General features: G+C 39.3%; 1 protein-coding gene across 2 annotated transcripts; it reads left to right on the top strand.

Moving 5' to 3' along the window:
* Positions 1–2,914: 2,914 nt before the first annotated feature.
* Positions 2,915–20,265, top strand: LOC146329392 (UTP--glucose-1-phosphate uridylyltransferase-like). 2 transcript variants are annotated; one of them, XM_084714658.1, is made up of 10 exons: positions 2,915–3,117; positions 7,709–7,824; positions 10,518–10,625; positions 15,487–15,672; positions 15,783–15,916; positions 15,998–16,295; positions 16,382–16,579; positions 17,100–17,342; positions 18,702–18,806; positions 19,851–20,265. In XM_084714658.1, exons 2-10 carry the CDS (start codon positions 7,726–7,728, stop codon positions 19,956–19,958), a joined length of 1,479 nt encoding a protein of 492 aa, XP_084570784.1. In that variant the 5' UTR covers positions 2,915–3,117; positions 7,709–7,725; the 3' UTR covers positions 19,959–20,265. The 2 variants fall into 2 exon arrangements, with proteins under 2 accessions (XP_084570784.1, XP_084570783.1); XM_084714657.1 differs by lacking the exon at positions 2,915–3,117 and adding an exon at positions 5,997–6,237.
* Positions 20,266–21,312: the final 1,047 nt, after the last annotated feature.

Below are 21,312 nucleotides of genomic sequence, written 5' to 3'. Positions count from 1 at the left end.
GGTGCTTTACAAGATCATAGAAATACATTAAAATAAAGGATTTAAGAACATTAAAATTGCTTTTGAGATCATAAAAGCAAAATCTAGAAGCAAGCTAATAAAATGGTTAAACATAAATACAGCTACAGATTATCTTAACAGGAAGTTATGTATCTGTTTCACTGAAAAAAAATAAATAAAAACAGGATATGTGATCCTGATCTTAACAGTCCTGTCCTGAATCCAGATCAAATGTTGATCAAAACTCTAAAGTGCAGATTAATGTTAAAAATCAGGATTATCCAGAGCCCAGTGTGGATGTAAAGACATGTTGGGTTCTGTAGGGAGGTATTTTATCATTCTTTTATTCACTTCTTGCATATTAAAGTAACACAGATGATGTCAAACCAGTAACCATTCTAAATTAAACAAGTAACTAATATTTTCAATCAGAACACCAGAAAACAAACTCCTGTTGTTTTTGTGTAAAATGCGTCAGTGCAAGAACAAGAATTTCATATTTATCCTCTGTGCAAAATAATCCTCACCTGCATTATGTTTGATTATATCGATAAATGATGGAAAGTTCCTGACTGCAGTAGACGACCCTGACCTGCTGCTGGCAGCGCTGCGACCAGATCGATCGGCTGGACGATCAGTGACAGATACTGTAGGGAACCATTATTTTACTGAGGGTGTTTTGATCAATACAAACAGTAGTATGCTGACAAAACAGATAGAATAAGCGCTTTTAGACAGAATTAGCATCATTTTGTTTTTTCTTCTCATCAGTAAAACAATATACATATTTTTAATGTTTTATAAAAGTTTGCAAAACTTGGCAGAATTTCCTCCACAGTCTTTTACTTATCTGTGGACCAAAATAAAATGTCCTGTGACCCACCTGAGGGTCCCGACCCAGTGTTTGGGAATGACTGGCCTTGTCTATGAAATCTCCTCACAGTTTCCCAAAGTGACGTCTTCAAATCGCTTCTTTTGTTCAACCAGCAGACCAAATTAGCAGCAAATCATTCACATTTAAGAAGCCGGAACCAGCAAATATTTGACATTTTTACTTGAAAAATGACAGAAACAATCAATTCGCAATTAAATTTCTTCCAGTTGTTGCAGCTCTAATACAATGAAGCACATGTAAAATAAAAATACAGTTGATTTATTTTGGCCTCTTCTCACCCAGAGCTCCTAGAAAAGTGTATGTCAGTAAATGTAACAGTGACCTTAATTTAATATTTTGTTCATGAATGAATGAATGAATGGTTTTATTTTGAACCAAAAATTCATCTCAAAGAACAAGTTTATTTGTACAGAACATCTGTACAAGGTGATACAAAACAACATAAGGGTGATTTTTAAAGAATAATTCATAATGATAATAAAAGTAGAGATATAATAGCAGAATAGTCCCCAACTGAACTTAAATAAAAGGCAGTGACAAACAAAGGTTTAAAGCCTCAATATAAAAAAAGAGAAGTCAAGAGAACTGGAACAGATTTTCTGGGTGTTTGCTCCAGATGTTTGTTGCAGAGAAACTGAAGCCTCCTTCTCCAGCTTTTGTTTTTTGATCTTGGTGTAATTAGTTTTAAAACTTAAAAAAAAAAAAAACAGCAGAGCAACAAATGACTGAATTTCAGCAGAGGTGTGAGAAATAGAAAGTGAAATGATAAAGTTAGACTCTGCACAGTGTTGATGCTGCTCACTGTCGTCTCAGCCTTTAAAACTCAGAACAAACCTCAGTGTGCATGAAGAGGATTTCCTTTTGTTTGAACATCTGGACATTATGAGTTAATCAGCAGTGAATCATTTTCACCACATGGTGGCAGCATAGATCCAAACTAAACAAGAAGGGACACTTGTCCACATGTTACACTTGATGTTTGTTGTCTTTTTATGTGGAAAAAAAGTCCATTATCAGGTTACTAAATCATCTACAGTATCAGTGTAGTTATTAGGGTTAGCATGGGGACAGTAAATATGAGAAGAAAAATAAATAGAAAAATGAATTCAACAAATGATGAAATTAATTAAAATAGCTCAATACAAAGTATAAGAAAAATCCTTGACAAGATAATAAGATCAGATTAATATCTTACATATAGAACACACACTATAAAATAATACTGGCACACAATACTAAAATATAAAAGTATACAAGATTATTATACAAGAACACAGTATATTGAAATATTAAAAAAAATGGAACAAAAATATAAATAAATAAATAAATAAATAAATAAACTAAAATAAGATACATATTATTTACAATAAGTGAACAATGCAATAGAATTTATTTATTTGTTAATCAAATCCTCCTTTGGAGTTAATCTAATTTTGATTTATGCTGCTTGGATTTTTTGTTAAATGTGTTTCAAAAGATACTTCCGATTTGTTATTTGAAGATGTTGAATAAAGGTTGGAAAAACAGCAGTGTCATTAAAAACACTAAGACGATGCTTTGGTGCCACTCAGTGGACACAGGTACGTATTACAGCACCCGGCGCACTTCCGGTTGTCCAATCAACAACCAGCGCCTGCTACCACGACGTACGGCGCTGAGAATGAAATTAAGACAAAACCTAAATAAAACCAAAAGAAAACCAAAAATAAAACCTAAAAATAATACAAAAATAATAGAATAAATTAATTTATAAAATAAAATAAATAAAACGGGCATAAAATGTGATTAGATATGAATTAACTGTACTGGACGCTAAATTTATGAAATTAAACTGAAATGAAAACTTTATTTGTTAAATAAATTAAAATGAATGCATTATTTTACGTTGAATTAAAAATAGCCCATCCTGGTTGGGCGGGGCATACTGTCAGTTCCAACTGATTGATGGGCCACTTCGGCCAATCACCGTTCTCCTTTGATGCCCCCGCTCTCTACGTCATTCTCTAGCGGCGGTGGGCTCGCGCTGCTAGGCTGTCTGTCAGCTACAGAAGCTAACAGCAGGATGATGAAACCACAGCGGTTTTAAACGGTTTAACGGGACTTTTCGGTTCTAAAACTGGGTCCTCCGGTTCTGAGCGGTAGTTAGTGTCGGTGTGAGGTTGTTCGCGTTGTTCTCGGCGGTGTTTTTGAGGCTCTCCCGGTTACTTTGACAGAGTGTTCAGGTGGGTAACAGCTTCGTCACAGACCTGTGGCTGCTCGTGCACGAAAAGTTTGTCGCAGCAAAGTTTGTCTGCAGGTTTGAGGAGTGAAAATTCAAAAAATTCAAAGCACTAAAACATGTTTGACCTGCTGCTGGCATGGACCTGCTTCTGCCCTGCCCTGTGTGTGTGTGTGTGTGTGTGTGTGTGTGTGTGTGTGTGTGTGTGTGTGTGTTGCAGAGGTGTGTCTTTCAGAGACGTGTCACCAAGAAGTTACCACACAGAAAAATATTAACTCCATTTAAAAAATTAAAATGTAATAAGATACAATAAAAATTGACCAAATAAGAAGTTAATATTTATATCATGTTATGTTCTGTAACGTTTATAACGTCTCCTCTAAACAAGGTTACAAAGTGTGTTACAACACAAGTATACAGATAAAACTACAAGAGGAAGAACTCAGTTTATTCCACAGAACCACCGTTCATCTTATATGTAAGACATAAAAATTCACTTATATAAGATACAAAAGAGAATTAAAGCAAGATTAAACAAAATAAAAGATAAAAATTAGCTTAAAAAAGGTAAACAAGAAAAAGAAATACAAACAAAATTAGTCAAATCAAAATAAAATAACAGTAAGTTGTCGAAGGAAACATGCAGGAAGATATTAGCTGCTTTTGAGGTGAATTAAAGTGGCATTTGTGTGAATTTTATCCTCATGCAGGCTACAACTTTAATAGTTTAAAGTGAACTTAAAATACAGCGAGGCCTGTCAAAGTTTCTGTCACCACACTTTAACAGCTGGAAACACATTTTAAAAGACTCAGAATAAATGTCGGCCTTGACCTTTGTGTTGAAGGTCAGGATCTCCTGCTCTGATGCAGCACTGAAGGTAAAGATCACCGTTACAACCTCACTGAGGAAGTTATTTTACATGTGAGTCATTTAAACATCTGACAACCTGACAGTCCTGAACTAAACACACCGAATGCAACAATATAAACTACAAAACTGTGAAATTTTAAGTTCAAGGAGGAAGTGAAAGAGTGTACAGCAGTTAAACTGCTGTGATGCAATGTGGTCTTAATGATGCGTCTTCAAGATGTCTCTGAAACGTCTCAGAGGAAATAGAGGAAAAAGACTCCTTCTCCCAAAACAGCACTAGAGCATCAGAGGAAATCCTTGTAAAAGTATTTGTCCTCATTTAGCTTTCAAAGGTTCATGAATGTGCAAATAAGCCCCGCCCCCTCCACATGTTTTGCTAGCTAATCATGGTAACTAGCTACATCTGGCGTCTCCTGTGGGCGGAGCATCACTTCTCATGATACGCATAGTACCACCCCCGTGATGAACGGGATTGGTTCCTTAGGTTTATGACATCACATACCTATCCTGACTGAATTTTTTTGAGACTGTCTTGTTCACTGCAGTTTCAAAGTAAGAAATGTATTAACTGATTATTTCATTTCTGATGTGTTTTGTAACACGTGACAAACACCACATGGACGCGTTAACGAGGTTAAAGATGGGATTTTCACTGGAGGGGGTCTTTAAATATTTAGACTAGATCATATGAGCAGCGGCAAACATTGATTTCAAGTTTAATTGTTTTTTTCCATTCAACAGTCCAAAACTACAGATGCATGATAATCTGGGCACGTCGCTGACATGGGCCCAGAAATTTCTACTGACATGGCAGACCAATGAGATGATTTTTTAGTTTTAGTGGAAGTGTGAGTGAAACGGACAGCAGAGTTTCTGTTTGCAGTGATTTGTCAGTGTGGATCGTGTGAGGAGGAGCCAGAAGAGCTCATACCGTGAAGGACAAAGAGAAAAAAAAATAAAGAATGTGTACACGTGTTTGACAGGAAGTCGCGATCGCAACGATTCACGCAAATTGAACCAGTCCCTGTGATTTCTGTGCGGCCTTGTAGTTTGTTCAAACTCCGCAACATTTCAACAAATTTGACATCACACATGTACGTCTCCGTGAATCCAGTCGATGTTTCATTATTTTATAGTTTTTTGCATTTATATTTTTCTATTTTGTCTCAGGTACTGAAAAGAACAGAGGATGATTGTTATTAACATCTGTCAGTGCTCTCTGCACTTGTCCGTCTGCATGTAAAGCATATTTTGTTTGTTTTTTTGTACTTGTGAGCCTTTTTGGTGAGGTTACTTCTGCAGTTTTGTTCTCCCAGGAGCAAGTTTACTTTGACTGTAGTGAATTCTGTTTAAAAAATCGCACTCTTCTTTTGTAATTTTATTTCTCGCGCAGTTGCATTGCAAAAAAAAGCCTTAGAACATGGCAACATGCATTGATATTTTTTAGAAAAGCTAAAGTCGTGAAATCAGGCATTTTAGGCCGCAACAATCCCAAAAACAGCCCATGAAATCCTGGAGGGACTGATTTGAAAAGCATTTTTATTTAGTTTATGTTATTAAATGGAAGAAAAAATGTAGCATATATCTGAATATCTAAATGTTAGATATCAACAAAAATTCAATATCATGCGTCCGTATCCAAAACCCACATTATAATGGTGTTAAATAGAGAAAAGTAAATCATCGTCACATTTAAGAAGCTTAAACAGCAGAAGTTTTTTGTGCTTTTGCTCAATAAAATCAATTAAATGTCTGTTAGTCAACAAACTGATTGATCGACTTATTGTTTCAGCAGTAATTAATTTCTTAATTGAGTCTCAGGATGTAAAAACAGAAACTTACTCATATCTAAAGCACTCAGGAGTGTGTGACGTGGAGTGGGCAGAACAGTCACAGTGTAACACACACACACACACACACACACACCCTGGCTGTGTGTGATTGGTGTGTGTGGCAGTGGGCAGGCCTTGTGTTGAGTTCAGGGTCGGGGCTGCAGATCTGTGAGCTTCCTCTGAGCTGAGGATGAGGAGGACGTCTGTTGTTCTCTGACAGCTGCCGACTTCGCTTCTTTTCTTTGGGACCATTTTTCACTTTTTTTTTTTTTAACGGACACATGGACCTGCTGTGAGACGACACGTCCGAGACCTAAAAACCCGCCTCCTGCTGCTGCTGCATTTCTGCAGATCTTATCATTCATTTGACTCATTTCTTGTTTGTAAGCAGACGGTGATAAAATGTCTCTAACTGTAGCTGGTGAGTTTATATCCGGGGTTGTTCTGCCAGATTTTGGTACTTTTTGGTGACTGATTAGACTTCGGTCCCCAGACGTTAATAAGTAATTGTTGGTTTGCACTGATGTCATGATTTTCTGAACAACCTGAATCAGAGCAAGGTGTTTTTACATAAACAGAGCGTAACAGGTTAAAAAATGTATTAATCAATAATATATGTTACCATTTCTCTGGAGCTCACAGGTTTTCTCGTGGTTTGGTTTGTTCGGCCTTGTCGGTCCAGAAACGGCAGTAATTTGGCCCCATTTGACGACATGTTGTCTGGCTGCACCTCTGGTTGAATGAGGACAGGAGGAGGATTGTGTTTGTTTTAACTGTTTGTGCTTCATGAATTAATGAGTCAAATAATTACGGTGCTGCTCGAGCGGTTTAAATAAAACTTAATGAGGAAAAAAGTGCATATTTATTAACTAATGTAAATGTTTTCAACCATCAGTTCAGGAAAATGCACAAAATCCAGCACCTTAGGCTGCGTCAGAGGTGATACTTGTATTGGAACAAACCAAAAAAAAAAAATTAATAAAACTCAATAAAATTTTTCTGCATTAATTGATTAGTTGTTTGTTGTAAAAAAAAAAAAAAAAATGTCAATCAGTGTTTCCCAAAGTTCAAGGTGACGTCCTGTTTCAACACAAAGATATTCTGTTTACTGTCAGAGAAGAAGAAAGATCCAGAACCAGATTTCCACTTTTTTTTTCTTAAAATATTACTTGAACCGATTATCCAAGTAGTTGGCGATTCATTTAATAAGCGATAAATATTAATGGTTGTAGCTCCAGAATGAGTTTCAGTGATGTCATCAGTTGATTTTTAGATACCAGTTTTAAAAATCAGCCTGTTAGATATTTTGTTGGACAACCAGACTGTAAGAACATGTTTGTGTCAAAGTTTCTCAAAGTTTGCAACAGTTGAACTTTGAAAAACCTTCAAAATATATTAGATTAATGACAAATTTCAGAATTGCACAATGGCGAATTATAGAAATAGACATTTTTATAGCAACCTAGAGACTGAGATTCAGGTTGTTCAGGTCAACTCAGATATTTTATTCATTTTCATGTCAGAAAAATAAAAATATCCTGTGTTTTTTTTCCTTTTGAAAATTGTGTGAGTGCACAAGTCTATGTACTGATCTGATATCACATAGTTAATTTATGAGCTCCAACGCAGGACCCAGGTGTTTTCCAGCAGCAGCGTCTTGTACACCAGTTTTATTTTAATCTGAGCCTGAACATAAATCAGTGATACCGATCATACTGGCTGATACACAAAGTTCAGAGTATCTGGAAGGAAAAATGATATTGACACACCTTTAAAATTGATTATTCATTTAAATTAAGACGTCACAATATGGTTAAAAATGGTTCTCAGGGTTTGGTCTCTGATGAACAGTGAGGGTCAGCTGAAGGTCCGTCTTGCGTTTGTGTTTGCAGATCTGACCAGAGGAGCGATGACAGAGTTCCAGGAGAAGCTCCGTAAGCAGCATGAGGAGTCGATGCACCGCGAGCTGGAGGCGCTGGTCAACACGGCCAACAAGAGCGAGTCAGAGGTGAGAACATCTGAGGCTCCGCTGCTCCTCCAAACATCCACAGAATCTCCTCAGAAAGTCTCAGAAATACATGTTTCCCTCCCCGCCGGCCTCTAGTGCTGTTTATCCAGGATTTTGCAGATATCAGCCGTAGAGACGTCTGTTTTCTCTCCAGTATAATTGGACTGGATGTCTTTTGGTGCATGGTGCTCAGAACAACAACAAAAAAGCATTTGAAAAATTCAAAACCAGTGTCTCTTTCCAAATTTCATGACCTGATTACTCAAAATAATCCACAGACCTTGTGGTGAGCAGTTTCATGTAGGACCTACATTCTTTCTATTATAAAGAAAGTAGTTCCAGTAAATTCTACTTCTGAAAGACAGTAGTTCCAGTAAATTCTACTTCTGAAAGACAGTAGTTCCTACATGAAACTGGTAACAACAAGTCAGGACCATCAAGATGGATAAACAGCACTACAGACTGGAGGATTTGGGGGCAAACTGTTCATTTAAATGTGCAAACATGCTTTATCTGCCTTAGCACAACATTACAAGGTATTTTGCCTTGTACCTTATTAAAATAATGGTGATATGGTACTTTTCCAGCTGATGGAAAAGATTTATTGTGCTTAAAAGAATTGGTAGAAACATCAGAGACCTGCAGAGGACGGTTCTGCCTCCCAGGATTCACAGATGTCGCATGTGAAGAACAGAACAGCAGAATTACATTAGATATGAAGTTTAATGACAGAGTTTCTGATACATAAAATTAAAATCAAATGTATGCAACATTACATAAAATTAGAAAACATGTAAAGGTTGTGGATCCAGGAGGCTGAAGAACTACGACCTCCTGTCCACCATGGAGACCTGGAGGAGGACAAACAAAATTTATGATTCATGAAATTATAATATATACAAATCATAATAAAATATAATATGTAGGCAGACTTTGCAGGATTTTCCCCAAAAGCAATGTATAAACTCATCATCACCCTCAAACCACCACGCCACACTTCAACCATACATTATTATCTCATTATTCTGCTTTAACTTTAAACATCTGTATTCAACATCTCGAGAATGATATTTAACAATCAATCACCTTTCTGGAGCGTTTAGAAACAGAAACTGATAAATCCCGCTGATTCTGAGATCTCCAAAACAATTGGTTATCTTTACTGTTTCCTCAGGGAGATTTGTTGTGTAGTTTCCATGAAAAACACTACAAAAGGGCAACATCACCAACAACAACAATAAAAAGAAAACGAGGTTAAAAACACACATTAATTAAAGAGAATGGAAAGTTTGTTTTGTCTCCTCAGCTGTGGACACAAGATCACTTTCATTGATTTTATTCCTCTACTCCAGAGCACATGATCCACTTTCTTCAGGGGTATGAAATGGGCAGGTACTTTGAGGTGTCGGTCAAACACTGCAGACTAACTGGCTGTGTGACAGGCTGTTAGATTTATCCATACAGAGAGAAAAATGTCAGAAGTTTATCATCGTTTTCGACAGAAACTTTATCACAACCCCACATGGAGATGATTTTGTCGTCCAGCCTCTACCTGCTGGCCAGGTGTTTGATTGGGACTGAATGATTTGGAACAAATATCAGAAAAACATATTGAAATGATTAAGGTGTGATTTCTGCAGGGATCTGCACCAAACTAAGATGTTTTCTTATGTCTGTAGAATCTGATGTGTGGGTCAAAACATCTCTGCAGCAACACAACATTTAATTTAAAATCGTATTTGGACACACATTTCGTCCTTTAACAAATATCGCACCTCCTCCGATATGAAAAACGCAAGAGACCATAATGCAAGTTCGCTAAACTTCTGATTTAATTCCATAATAAACAGGACTTAAGAGTCGTGTAAAGGATGGACTGTGAGATTTTAGAGGCTGTTTCAAACACCTTTAGATGTATTCAGCCAGAAATCATCTGCCTTTTCCAACTTTTATTTTCAGTCCTGATAAACTGGAATAAGTTTGAGGTCTTTTTTTTTAGGGATTTGTGAACCTACAGATCGTATTTTAGGTGTCACAAGGTCACAAGGTGCCGTGGGTTAATGTATCTGTGTCATTTATAGAACAAATATTTGTGAAGTGTTGCATACTGAGAGTCCAGCAGGTCGTCTTATCACACAGCATGTAGACTCTGCTGGGAGAGTTTTGGCCTGATGGTGGAACATGAGGTGAACAACCCTGAGGACGGACGGACGCACGCACGCACGCACGCACGCACGCACGCACGCACGCACGCACGCATACTGGTGCAGTGAATGAGGATATACTGAAGTCAGTTGAGCTGCAACTTTAAACTTTAGTTGCAGTTTCTTCCTCGAAAGCTTTTGATGTTTTGTCTGCACTGGAATGCATTAATTCAATATTCTGTATTTTACTGTGTGTCAGTTATTTTTCTCACCCAATACTGATGCATATTATATGTACTATTTTGTCATACCTTCCTGGTATTTCACCGGGTTGTACGGTGTAGGACAGTACTTGTCTAAAAAAACAAACTAACAACATCATAAAAGTTCTGTGTGTCTTCATATGAAGACTTAGTAAGTTTCTAAATACCCTGGTGTACCGTAATATCTTGATACTGTCCAAGTCTCGTTCACAGCTGAGGTTTGGAGTCATCGTTTAGTTTTCCTGACAGCAGAAGGTGATGTTTGTTTGTTTGTTTTCTCTTTCAGAGCTGCAGAAAAGATTTCGATGGCTTCAAGAAGATCTTCCACAGATTCCTGCAGGTCAAAGGTCCCGCGGTCGACTGGGCGAAGATCAACCGGCCGCCAGAGGACTCGGTAAGCAGCAGATGCCTCCGGTCACACTGTTTACCAGAGGCCAGGGTTTCGTGTTGCAGCCCTCTGTGCTGCGATCCAAGGTCAGACGTCAGAACAGCAACGTGTTAACTGACTGGACAGAACATCAGGCTGCAGCAGTCAGAGGGAAACTCCGTCTGCAGACGTCTCCAGGTTTTACAAATGGAAACTCGTGCAGTGACGTAGGTTAGAGCGCTGATCCCCTCCCCTTCCTCAGCCTAGGAGGTTCATCTGTAAGCAGCGTCATCACGCAGAAAACACAGGTCACATGGAAAAATATCATTCAGACTCTAAACTGCACATACTTCAAGAATGATTTAAATGTTCATTTATGTTCACTGAATACATGAGGAAGTCTACTGGGAAGCTACAGACTGATATAAAAACCTCAAAAAACAAGAATTAATCAACCCTAACTAACTTTTACTGAGAAAAAAAATGTTTTCTTTCACCTGGAGAAGATTTTTAGGTCAGGGCATCTGCAGCTCTACAGCACCTCATCATGATGCTGTTTTCTCACATTTTGGCTTTCATCAAAAATTTGCAATTTGGTTCTGTGATTTGGATTCTGCACATGAACATACTGTGATAAGTTTTACAGCTGGAGTCAAATCAGCCAGTGCAACTGACAAAATCCCACCCCTCGTTAACTGTGTTTATCTTCATTATTATACAGCGAGACAGTGGGTTGCACACACACACACACACACACACACACACACACACACACACACACACACAGAATTAGAGTTACGTCAGGTCAGGTCTGCAGTGCGACGGCTTTGGTAGACGTGTGACACTGAAGAGGAGAAGAAAACAGAGTCTTTCTGCAGCTTCCTCACAGTTATCTTCATCATCAGTATGAAAAGTTTGTGATGCTGGTGGAGATTGTTGAGAGTAAAGACCACATGAAGCAGGAAGGACTCACTTAGCTGCTCATTTTCAGTAAAAAAAAAAAACATCACAACTGCAGAACCCTGAGCTCAGTGCAAACAGTGACTCAAATACAGCAGTTTCATAATGAGGTTATTATAGTTAACAAACAAGGTGTGAAAAAAACATTTCGGTTCACTGAAATAAACAGTAGTCTTTAGAAAAATAAGAACAACTAACTGAAACAATATTGTGTACTTAGAAAAAAATAATGAAAGTAAAATAAAAATATACAGGAAGTGTCTTTAGTTTTCATCTTTGTGAATTTGGTCATTTTGTTAACAGAACAAGCATGAAGAGTCATCAGTGCATCTGTTGTGTGAGACGTCTGTCTGACTGCGAGTCAACGGCTTTCATTAAGTGTTTTATTTCTGATATCAGAGTAAATCTTTACTCCTGATATTATAACAAAAAAACTTTAAAACTCACACTGTAACTAATAAAACTTAGCTGAAACTAATAATTTTCATATAATAAAAATAAACTGAAACCGAAATCAAAACTTAAAAACAAAATAGAAGTAAAAGATAATTTAAAATACAAAATTATCAGAGCTGCACAGAAGAGTGTGACAGGAGGAGCAGCAGGTCAGCAGAGCTGCAGCTTCTGTCCTCCGTCTGGATCCACACACGATGCATTCAGGCGCAGCATTGAGTGTAGGTCACCTGAGTTTCGACAGTGATCAGAACCAAACACACAGCAGCTGTAGTTACACACATAAACCATAATAAAATAGACTTGAAGTGCACATATGGTACGAGTTAAACTTGAGCCTTTATGCAGCTGGATTGAATAAAACAGGAGTGTATCTGAGTACAAAACAAGTCGTCTGTCAGGACCTACATGGTTTTGCAGTGATATAATTATGCAGTTTATAGTCTGATGTGTCGACCAGCACGTCTCTGCAGAAACACAGTAACTTCACAAACGAAAAAAGGCTTTAATGAAATGTTGCACCTCCTGCAGTTTGAAAATTGCAGTGGATCATATTGAGATTTCGATAAAACTTCAATAGATTGTTCAGTCATCAGTAAGTTGAAGCTGAACTATAAGTTAAAACATCCACCTACATCTTGATTCATAGTCGTCTGTTCAGCAGCACAGCTGTTATCCGTCCTGGATGCACAGGGATGTAAGTGATATCCGTCTCATCATGTGACTCGCCTCTGATGTGAAACTGTCCCTTTAAATGATCCAACTACTTCTGAATGGAGACGAGCTTCAGGCTTCAGAAACAAGCTAACGAAACCAGATCTGAGGACAGAGAACATTCAGGCTAAAGCCAACTATTTATCAGCATGGTGACATTTCATACACACACACACACACACACACACACACACACTGTCCGCCCCCCAGTGTTCCCAAAATATACTGAAGGTTAGGACTAAGAATAGTCTGACCGCAGCAGTATTTGAAAGTCTGGTTTTAGGAGGGGTGAGGTCTGCAGACGCTGACATTTGTCTTCTGCTGTGAGCCCACGTGTGTTCAGGTCCTCTGCAGACATTGTCTCCAAAGTCTGAAATCCATTTCACGTGAGGCTCGAGTCTGAAATAAAGTAAATCAGGGCTGAACAATTAATCGTGATCGCAGTAAAATCCCAATATGGCAAAGTGCAACTTCGAAAAATGAAAAATGTGTGAGAAAACAGAATTATACTGAGGTACAGTAGAGCTGCAGAGACGACCTGACCTTTGTTTTTTGTTTTTTTACCAAATCGTGCAGCTCTAAACTAAATGTGCTTCTTGTTCTGCCTTTTTAAAAACACTTAAATAAACACATCACTCAGTTTAAACTTTTATACACAAAGAAAATTTATTTAGGCCATTTTTGTCTTTATATTGAAAACAGTTGACAGGAAATGAGGAAAGAGAGAGGAAGGAGGAGATGCAGCAAAGGACAGTCAGTGTTTTCTCCAATTAAAGAAATAATTATTAGTTCTTTTGCATCATCAGACTTTATAAAATAAATCAAACAGATGAGAAAATGTGTTTGAGGATCCAAAAACTGTCACTTTAACAGTCAGAGTTTAGTAGATCTAGTTCACGTTTGATTTGTGAGCTTCATGGCTGAAGTTTTAGTTTTGACCCTGACCTGCTGCCGTCCTCCAGCTCTCTCTCTCACACACACACACACACACACACACACACACACACACACACACACACACACACACACACACACACACACACACACACAGGTTATTGATTAGTTTGTGTGAAACCTGCTGTTTGCTCTCTTATGTAACATCAATCTGACGGTTTGTGTGTGTCAGTGAATTCGAGGCCAACAGGTCAGGAAACGTGATGAAATCAGGTTCTCGAAAAATTTAACGCAAAATATATTAATTTTACAAAAGTAACAAAACATTCAAACTGTGGTCCGCGTCCCCCTGGTGGTACGCAAACACTCTGTAGTGGTACGTGAAGAAATATTTGAAAACAAAATGAAGTAATTAAAAAACATAATAGTATCAAAATACTACAAATACTTATATGAAAATACACAAACTATGAAATAATTGAATTGAAATGAATTTAAACTTCTGTCTGTAACTGAGTAAGACTCAACCTACACTGCTTTATTTGAACGCTGGTCATAATGATGGTTCTTGGAGAGATCAATATTTCTTGAGGTTTTACACGGTGTAAAAAATTAACAAACACTGTGTTTAATTATGTTTTGCACTGAAGCACAAATTTTAGGTACTTGTACTTCACTTTAGTATTTTCATTAGTGCTGCTTCATACTTTTACTTCACTACAATTCAGAAGGAACTGTTGTACTTTTTACTACACTGTACTTAGTTACTCTGTGGTCTGAAACTATGAATAGAAAATATAAAGTAATTAAAATTAGTTTGACCAATCAAAGTTAATCAAACCACTGCTACAGTTTGATCAGGAGGAAGTTACTACACTTCACATTTCACAAATGTTACACAAACACTGCAGATTACATCACACACACAGCCGGCGTCCATAAATACACGTGTCCTTTCTGTGTGTCATGTGTTGCTGGAGAAGTTTTAAATGTCAGAGGTCGCCTCGTCCTTTGGACCAGATTCACACACACTCTGTCCACACACTGATTTTTCTTTTCCTCCGTCGTCAGATCTGGTCTCGTTGGATTCTTTCTCGAGCATTTGGTGTTGTAGGAGGTGGATCATTTAAAGGAGCAGTCCCACATTTTGTAGGCTCTGTGCATCCAGCCAGTATAAAATGAATGTTGGAGGCTGGATTCTACAGAGTCCTGCTGTCGTCTGTAATCAGATTTCACCACTAAAAAGACGTATTGTTGCCCTTTATTCACACTCAGTTGCCAGTTTATTAGGTTCGACTAAAACCCTCCTTCATGAAGCTTTTAATGTTCAGTTTGTTGTTTTTAGAGACGTGTTGATTCAACTTTAGGATCATTTTAAAGGCTGCAGTTTGAGGTGCTGTTGATCTGTGCTGTTATACAGAGAGGTGTTTGTACTTTTAACCTTAGTTTTAACAAAAACTGAACATTATAACCTTCATGAAGGGAGGATTCATGACATGACTGCTGTATGAGACTGAATTACATTCAGTTAAGTGTTCCTAATAAACTGAGTAAAGGATTTATTGAAGGGGTCTATTAAACAATAATAACCTGCTTAATGTCTATTATAACACTTATTACACTGTTACTTACATGGATTGGATTTAAAAATGATTTTGTTGCTCCTCCAAAATCTGTGACGTGAAAACTTCATGTTGGTGGAACTGACTGGTCAGTAAAGGGAACACAGACCTCAGAATGTAAAATGATTTATGACAGTACATATATTACAGATTCCAGGCTCAGGTTATATCATGATACTCTGTGTTCTGCCCAGTGAAAATCTGACGTATTGTCCCTTTAAATGTGTCCCTGCTGTGTGTCTCAGATCCAGCCGTATGAAAAGATCAAAGCGAAGGGTCTCCCCGACAACATCGCTGCCAGCCTCAACAAGCTCGCCGTGGTCAAACTGAACGGCGGTCTGGGAACCAGCATGGGCTGTAAAGGCCCCAAGAGTCTGATCAGCGTCCGCAACGAGAACACCTTCCTGGACCTGACCGTCCAGCAGATCGAGGTACGGACGCACAAAACACCACAACAACAACAACAACAACAACAACAACGAGCAGCTCTGAAGCTCCTGAACGTCAGGCTGAACTCAGATCTGTTTGTCCTCATTTTCAGCATCTGAACAAAACGTTTAACGCTGACGTGCCGCTCGTCCTCATGAACTCCTTCAACACCGACGACGACACCAAGAAGATCCTGCAGAAATACAAACACCACCGGCTCAGCATCCACACCTTCAACCAGAGCAGGTCTCCTCTCTAACTTGTTTGACAAACTGCATGTGTACTCTGAGCTCTTTATTGATTAGTGATCAATCGTTCTCCTCGCAGGTATCCGAGGATCAACAAGGAGTCCCTGCTGCCTATAGCCAAAAGCATGGGGTTGACCGGTGAGAACGCGGAGGCCTGGTACCCGCCGGGTCACGGAGACATCTACGCCAGCTTCGCCAACTGCGGCCTGCTGGACAAACTCATCGCCGAGGGGAAGGAGTACATCTTCGTGTCCAACATCGACAACCTGGGCGCCACCGTCGACCTCTTCATCCTCCACCACCTGATGAGCCAGCCGGCCGACAAACGCTGCGAGTTCATCATGGAGGTCACCGACAAGACCAGAGCTGACGTCAAGGTCAGAGCGGGTTCGCCGCGACCCATAATCCCTCGGGTTCTCATTCACACGACGGTCTCTCAGTGTTTCCCGTTTCCTCTCTGCAGGGTGGTACGCTGATCCAGTACGAAGACCATCTGAGGCTGCTGGAGATCGCGCAGGTCCCGAAGGCCCACGTCGACGAGTTCAAGTCCGTCACCAAGTTCAAGATCTTCAACACCAACAACCTGTGGATCTCTCTGCCCGCCATCAAGAGGCTGCAGGAGCAGAACTCCATGGACCTGGAGATCATCGTCAACCCAAAGGTGAGGCTTTATCCCGACCTCACACCTGAAGCGATCTAACTGTTGCAGACACATGATCGATGCCGGATCGATACCATAAAAGTCTTGCTCAGGGCTGAACAATCTGGTAAAATGACTTTTTTATTGTGGTTATTTTGACTGATATGTGATATTACTAGAAGTGATGATCATTTGCACGTCACAATTTCAATTTTTACTGAAAGAAATGTGATATTTGTTGAGGTCTGTTCCCTGATACTCGACAGTTTGAGTCATTAGTCGGAGTCGACTGAGATTCTTCCAGGACGAAGGATTTTTCTGATGCGTTAAAAATATCTTGAAAGTTGACAGTTTGCACGTTTTCTTACTTTCTCTGCAGGAGCAGCAGGGCGTTAGCCGACATGGTGACGACTAAAAAGTTAAAGAATTGAAAACCAGCTGCTGAATCTCAACAACTTTCTGTTTTATGAGCAAACAGTAAGAAAAATCACAAAAAGCTGCCGTTTCCTTCTCTAACCAAAACCTCTGAATGTCTCTGCAGACGCTGGACGGCGGCTTGAACGTCATCCAGCTGGAGACGGCCGTGGGCGCCGCCATCAAGAGCTTCAACAACGCCTTGGGCGTGAACGTGCCCCGCAGCCGCTTCCTGCCGGTGAAGACGTCGTCCGACCTGCTGCTGGTGATGTCCAACCTGTACAGCCTGGACGCCGGCTCGCTCACCATGAGCATGAAGAGAGAGTTTCCCACCACGCCGCACGTCAAGCTGGGCAGCTCCTTCACCAAGGTCAGTCAGCGACGACCGCAGAAACATTTAAATACGGTTTCTGACGTCAGTTTTCATTTATTTATCAGTTTATTTAATACAGAAACGTAAAGAAGCCGTGATAAATCCTGTGATCTCGACGTAACAAAGACATTTCCTTCAGAAAAGGGTCGTTTCATCCGGTTACTGAATCATGAACAAAATGTTATGTCAAGATAATTTTTATCATGACAGAAAATGGCTTATTTATCTCAGGAAACCTTTTATTTTTTATGATACTGGCATCATTTTCTTGTTATTGCAACAAAACAAAAGGTTGTTTTATCCTGTTACTGAATCAGAAGAAAACAAATGTGTCAAGATAATAAAAATAATTTAATGTTAGCAAACTGTATATTTATCTCAGGAAACACAACCTTTTATTTTCTCATGATAACGGGTAAATATTTCCATTATGAGCCTCGATATCTCGAGATAATAGGACTTAAATTTTGCCATCAAAGCCGCCTTGAGCTTTTGCACTTCATCGGTCCTTTTTGATAACTTGCTTCTGGAGGAAGCAGCCGGAGTTTTGGGTTTTCCGGTGCAGCCGGTGGATATCCAGACCGAGACTTCCTCTTCCATGTGCCGCTCGTTGTTTACAGTCTGATTAGTAACATGAGACCAGAGACCAGAACTGGAGGCTGAGCTCTAGACCCTGGTGTCTGAGTGAAGATACACTTTTTAAAAAGCTAAATTATTGTCGGTGGGTTCTGAGATTGCTTTTCAGACAACATTTGCCTCTTTCCTGCTCAAATGTGATTGGTCAGTACTACTCAGACTACAAACAAAAACCAGAACTGATACCAAAGTCTTGTTGCCTTTGTTTCTGATTCTGCATCAGTAAAGATTAAAGAGTCTCAACAAGTTTGAGATCTATAAAAGTGTAATAAGGTGATAAATTAACCAATAATTTCACATTTTTCTGTTTTAAAACCTGTAGTTTAAACACAGCTGAGGGTCAGAAACGGTTCAAAGCAAAGATGGATGATTTAATGCTTTATTTATTCCTGTGTTTATTGGCAGATCAAAAACAAAATTTAAAGGTTCATACCGCCACCTGCTGTATCTGAAGCTGCTTAAGTTAACGGAAGCAATTTGGCTTCATATAATCAGTGAGAATTTCATCATTGAAATAAAACATGATGATATAAATTTCACTTCTGTAGGAATTAAAAAAGTGTTGACATGTTGGAGGATGTTTTCTTTCTCTCACAAAAAAAACAACGTGCAGAAATCAACAACAGGAACTATTTTCAGGAGTCACGAGTTTTCTGCAGCTTGATGATGATGATGATGATGATGATGATGATGATGATGATGATGATGTTTGTGGTGCAGGTTCAGGAGTTTCTGCACCGGTTCGAGAGCATCCCGGACATGTTGGAGCTCGACCACCTCACCGTGTCGGGAGACGTCACCTTCGGGAAGAACGTCTCTCTGAAGGTAAAGAACGTTCTGATCATCACAGCTGACCGAAGATCATTTTCACACAGGAGGGTTTTGAAGGACGTCCTCACAATATATGTCTTAAAGGGACAGTTCACCCCACGATCAAAAATGCGTATTTCTCCTCTGGCCTGTCGTTCTGTTTCTCTGTGTAGACACTTCTAGTGTGAGATGCTGAGTTTTTGAGATTATCAGCGGTAAAGATCTCTGCCTTCTCTTCAATATAATACAGCTTCTAGTAGACAGAAAGTAATTCTTCAATGAAATTACTCAAAACAAGGTCTGTGGATTATCTTAAGTAACCTGGTCATGACTTTTAGAGAAAGACAGCTGAGTTTGTCAAGTGACACCGCTCATAAATACTGTTATGATTTTAATAAATACTCGTCAGTAATGTGGTTGAGAGCAAATAATAGAACATCTGGAAAAGTCTAAGTTCAGAAAATTACAACACTTTACTGTGATGCAGCCTTTAAAACCAGGACTAAATGGCGGAGGAATTATGATGCTCAAAGCAACCAAAAAAAAAATCAAAATCATGACCTGGTTATTTCAGATAATCCACAGACTTTATCATGAGCAGTTTTTTCTCCCCTTAGTTTTAAGTTCTGGTAGATTCGACTGTAGACAGAAAGTAGTTCCTGCATGAAACTGCTCACAACAACGTCTGTGGATTGTCCTGAGTAACCAGGTCATGATTTTTGGAAAAAGAAACTGGTTTTGACTTTTTCAAAGGTATTTTTTTTACAGCACTTTGAGCACCACAAGACACCAAGTCTCCTAAAGTCCCAGCATGCCGTTTGCACACCATCACATCACTACAGTGAAGATTCAGGGTAAAAACATTGAGTAAATAACTTTTTTTTAAGTCAGCTTGGCATTTTGGGGTTTTAGGAGACTTGGATTACAAATGAGGGTGAGTAGATAATGGCTGAATTTTTTTTTTTTTTTGGGTGAACTGTCCCTTTAACCTGAGGCTTCAGCTGTCAGAGTCGGACTAATCACACCGATTTCTTCCTTTGTTGTTTTTCCTTTCACCAGGGAACCGTCATCATTATCGCCAATCACGGTGACCGGATCGATATTCCCGCCGGAGCGATGCTGGAGAACAAGATCGTTTCAGGAAACCTGCGGATCCTCGACCACTGAGGCCTTCTGGGAAAAAACAAAACACACAGTCAAACAAACAAAGCCATTTGCACCTCGAAGAGACTGAAAGAGAAAAGATTTTTCTTTTCTTCGCCAATGAACTGTCACAGTTTGTTTTTGTCAGTTTTCAATGTAAAGTCAGCCTGAAAGGGTCAAAGGTCATCCTCCTCCTCCTTCCTGACGCTGACCTCATCATGAAGCTTTTCAGGAACAAAACCTGCTGTTACTGCAAACAACCGCTGCAAAGTCTGAACCGACCGTGGTCGTCTGTTCCTGCTGTCAATTAAAGAAGTGCAATATGGGTCGACAGAGTGTCATGTGATCTTTAATGGAAGAAAAGGGCAGAAACTGAAGGTGACTCTAAATTCAGAAAAACAAAATCTTTAAAGGTTTTCAAATGGAGCCGTTTGAAGTGGAGTCGCTCTGATTCTGAGGGAACGTCTCCGTTCACGTCTCGTGATGGATGGTCGTGATTAGAGCTGCACAGTTTGGTGAAAAAAAAAAGTCATATTGCGATTGTTTTGACTGAAACTGCGATAGTTAGTGGAAATGATCAGTTTTTATGCAGGTCGTCTCTGCAGCACGTCATTATCATGCTGTTTTCTGGTGATCTGGATATTGCACTTGGCCATTATTGCGATTAGTTGTGCAGCTGTAGTCGCGATGGGAAAGATTCCTGTTTTGTTCTGAGCGTTCATGTTAGAGACAACTCAAGGGTGAGGGGAGACAGACCGAGCCCCCTTCAGTCTTCAAGGCTTGAAATTAATATTATTTCCTCGAATGACGTCATGTGACAGCAGGAACTTCTGTTACACAGATGTATCCGAGTGTTACAGTTAACGAATCAGAAACAATAACAACAACTTCTCTAAGGTCACAGAAAGTGTTTTACAGCAAACAACTCCAAAAAAATCCAAAACTGAAGTACTGAAGGTTTCCACTGAATGTGCATCCAGTCACAGTTTTCCAGATATTAGACTGTTTGTCTGCAGAGACGCGGCAATTCTTCACCATATACCAATATTCAGGTCTTAAAGGGACAGTTCAGCAAAAAAAGAAAATTCAGTCATTATCTACTCACCCTCATGCTGATTGAAGGTCAGGTTTTGGTTTGGTCCACAAAACTCTGCTGGAGTTTCACAGGAAAACAGCGCTGCAGAATCTCCCAAACAATGGAAGTGAATGGTGACCAGTTTTCAAACATCAAAAAACAACTGGAAAAAAAAAACTCCTCCATTCTGCTCGTCTGGTGTATCCAAGTCTCCTTTTTTACATATAGCGCCTTTAAGACTAAAAACTCACAGCAGACAGACTGAAACTGACTCCATCATCCGGTTTGAAGGATTTAAAGCTA

The sequence above is a fragment of the Lutjanus erythropterus genome, chromosome 3 (assembly GCF_056507025.1).
Source record: "Lutjanus erythropterus isolate fLutEry1 chromosome 3, fLutEry1.hap2, whole genome shotgun sequence".
Lineage (NCBI taxonomy): Eukaryota > Metazoa > Chordata > Actinopteri > Lutjaniformes > Lutjanidae > Lutjanus > Lutjanus erythropterus.
Note: the sequence above shows the minus strand (reverse complement) of the source record. Positions and strands in the feature narration are given on the sequence as shown.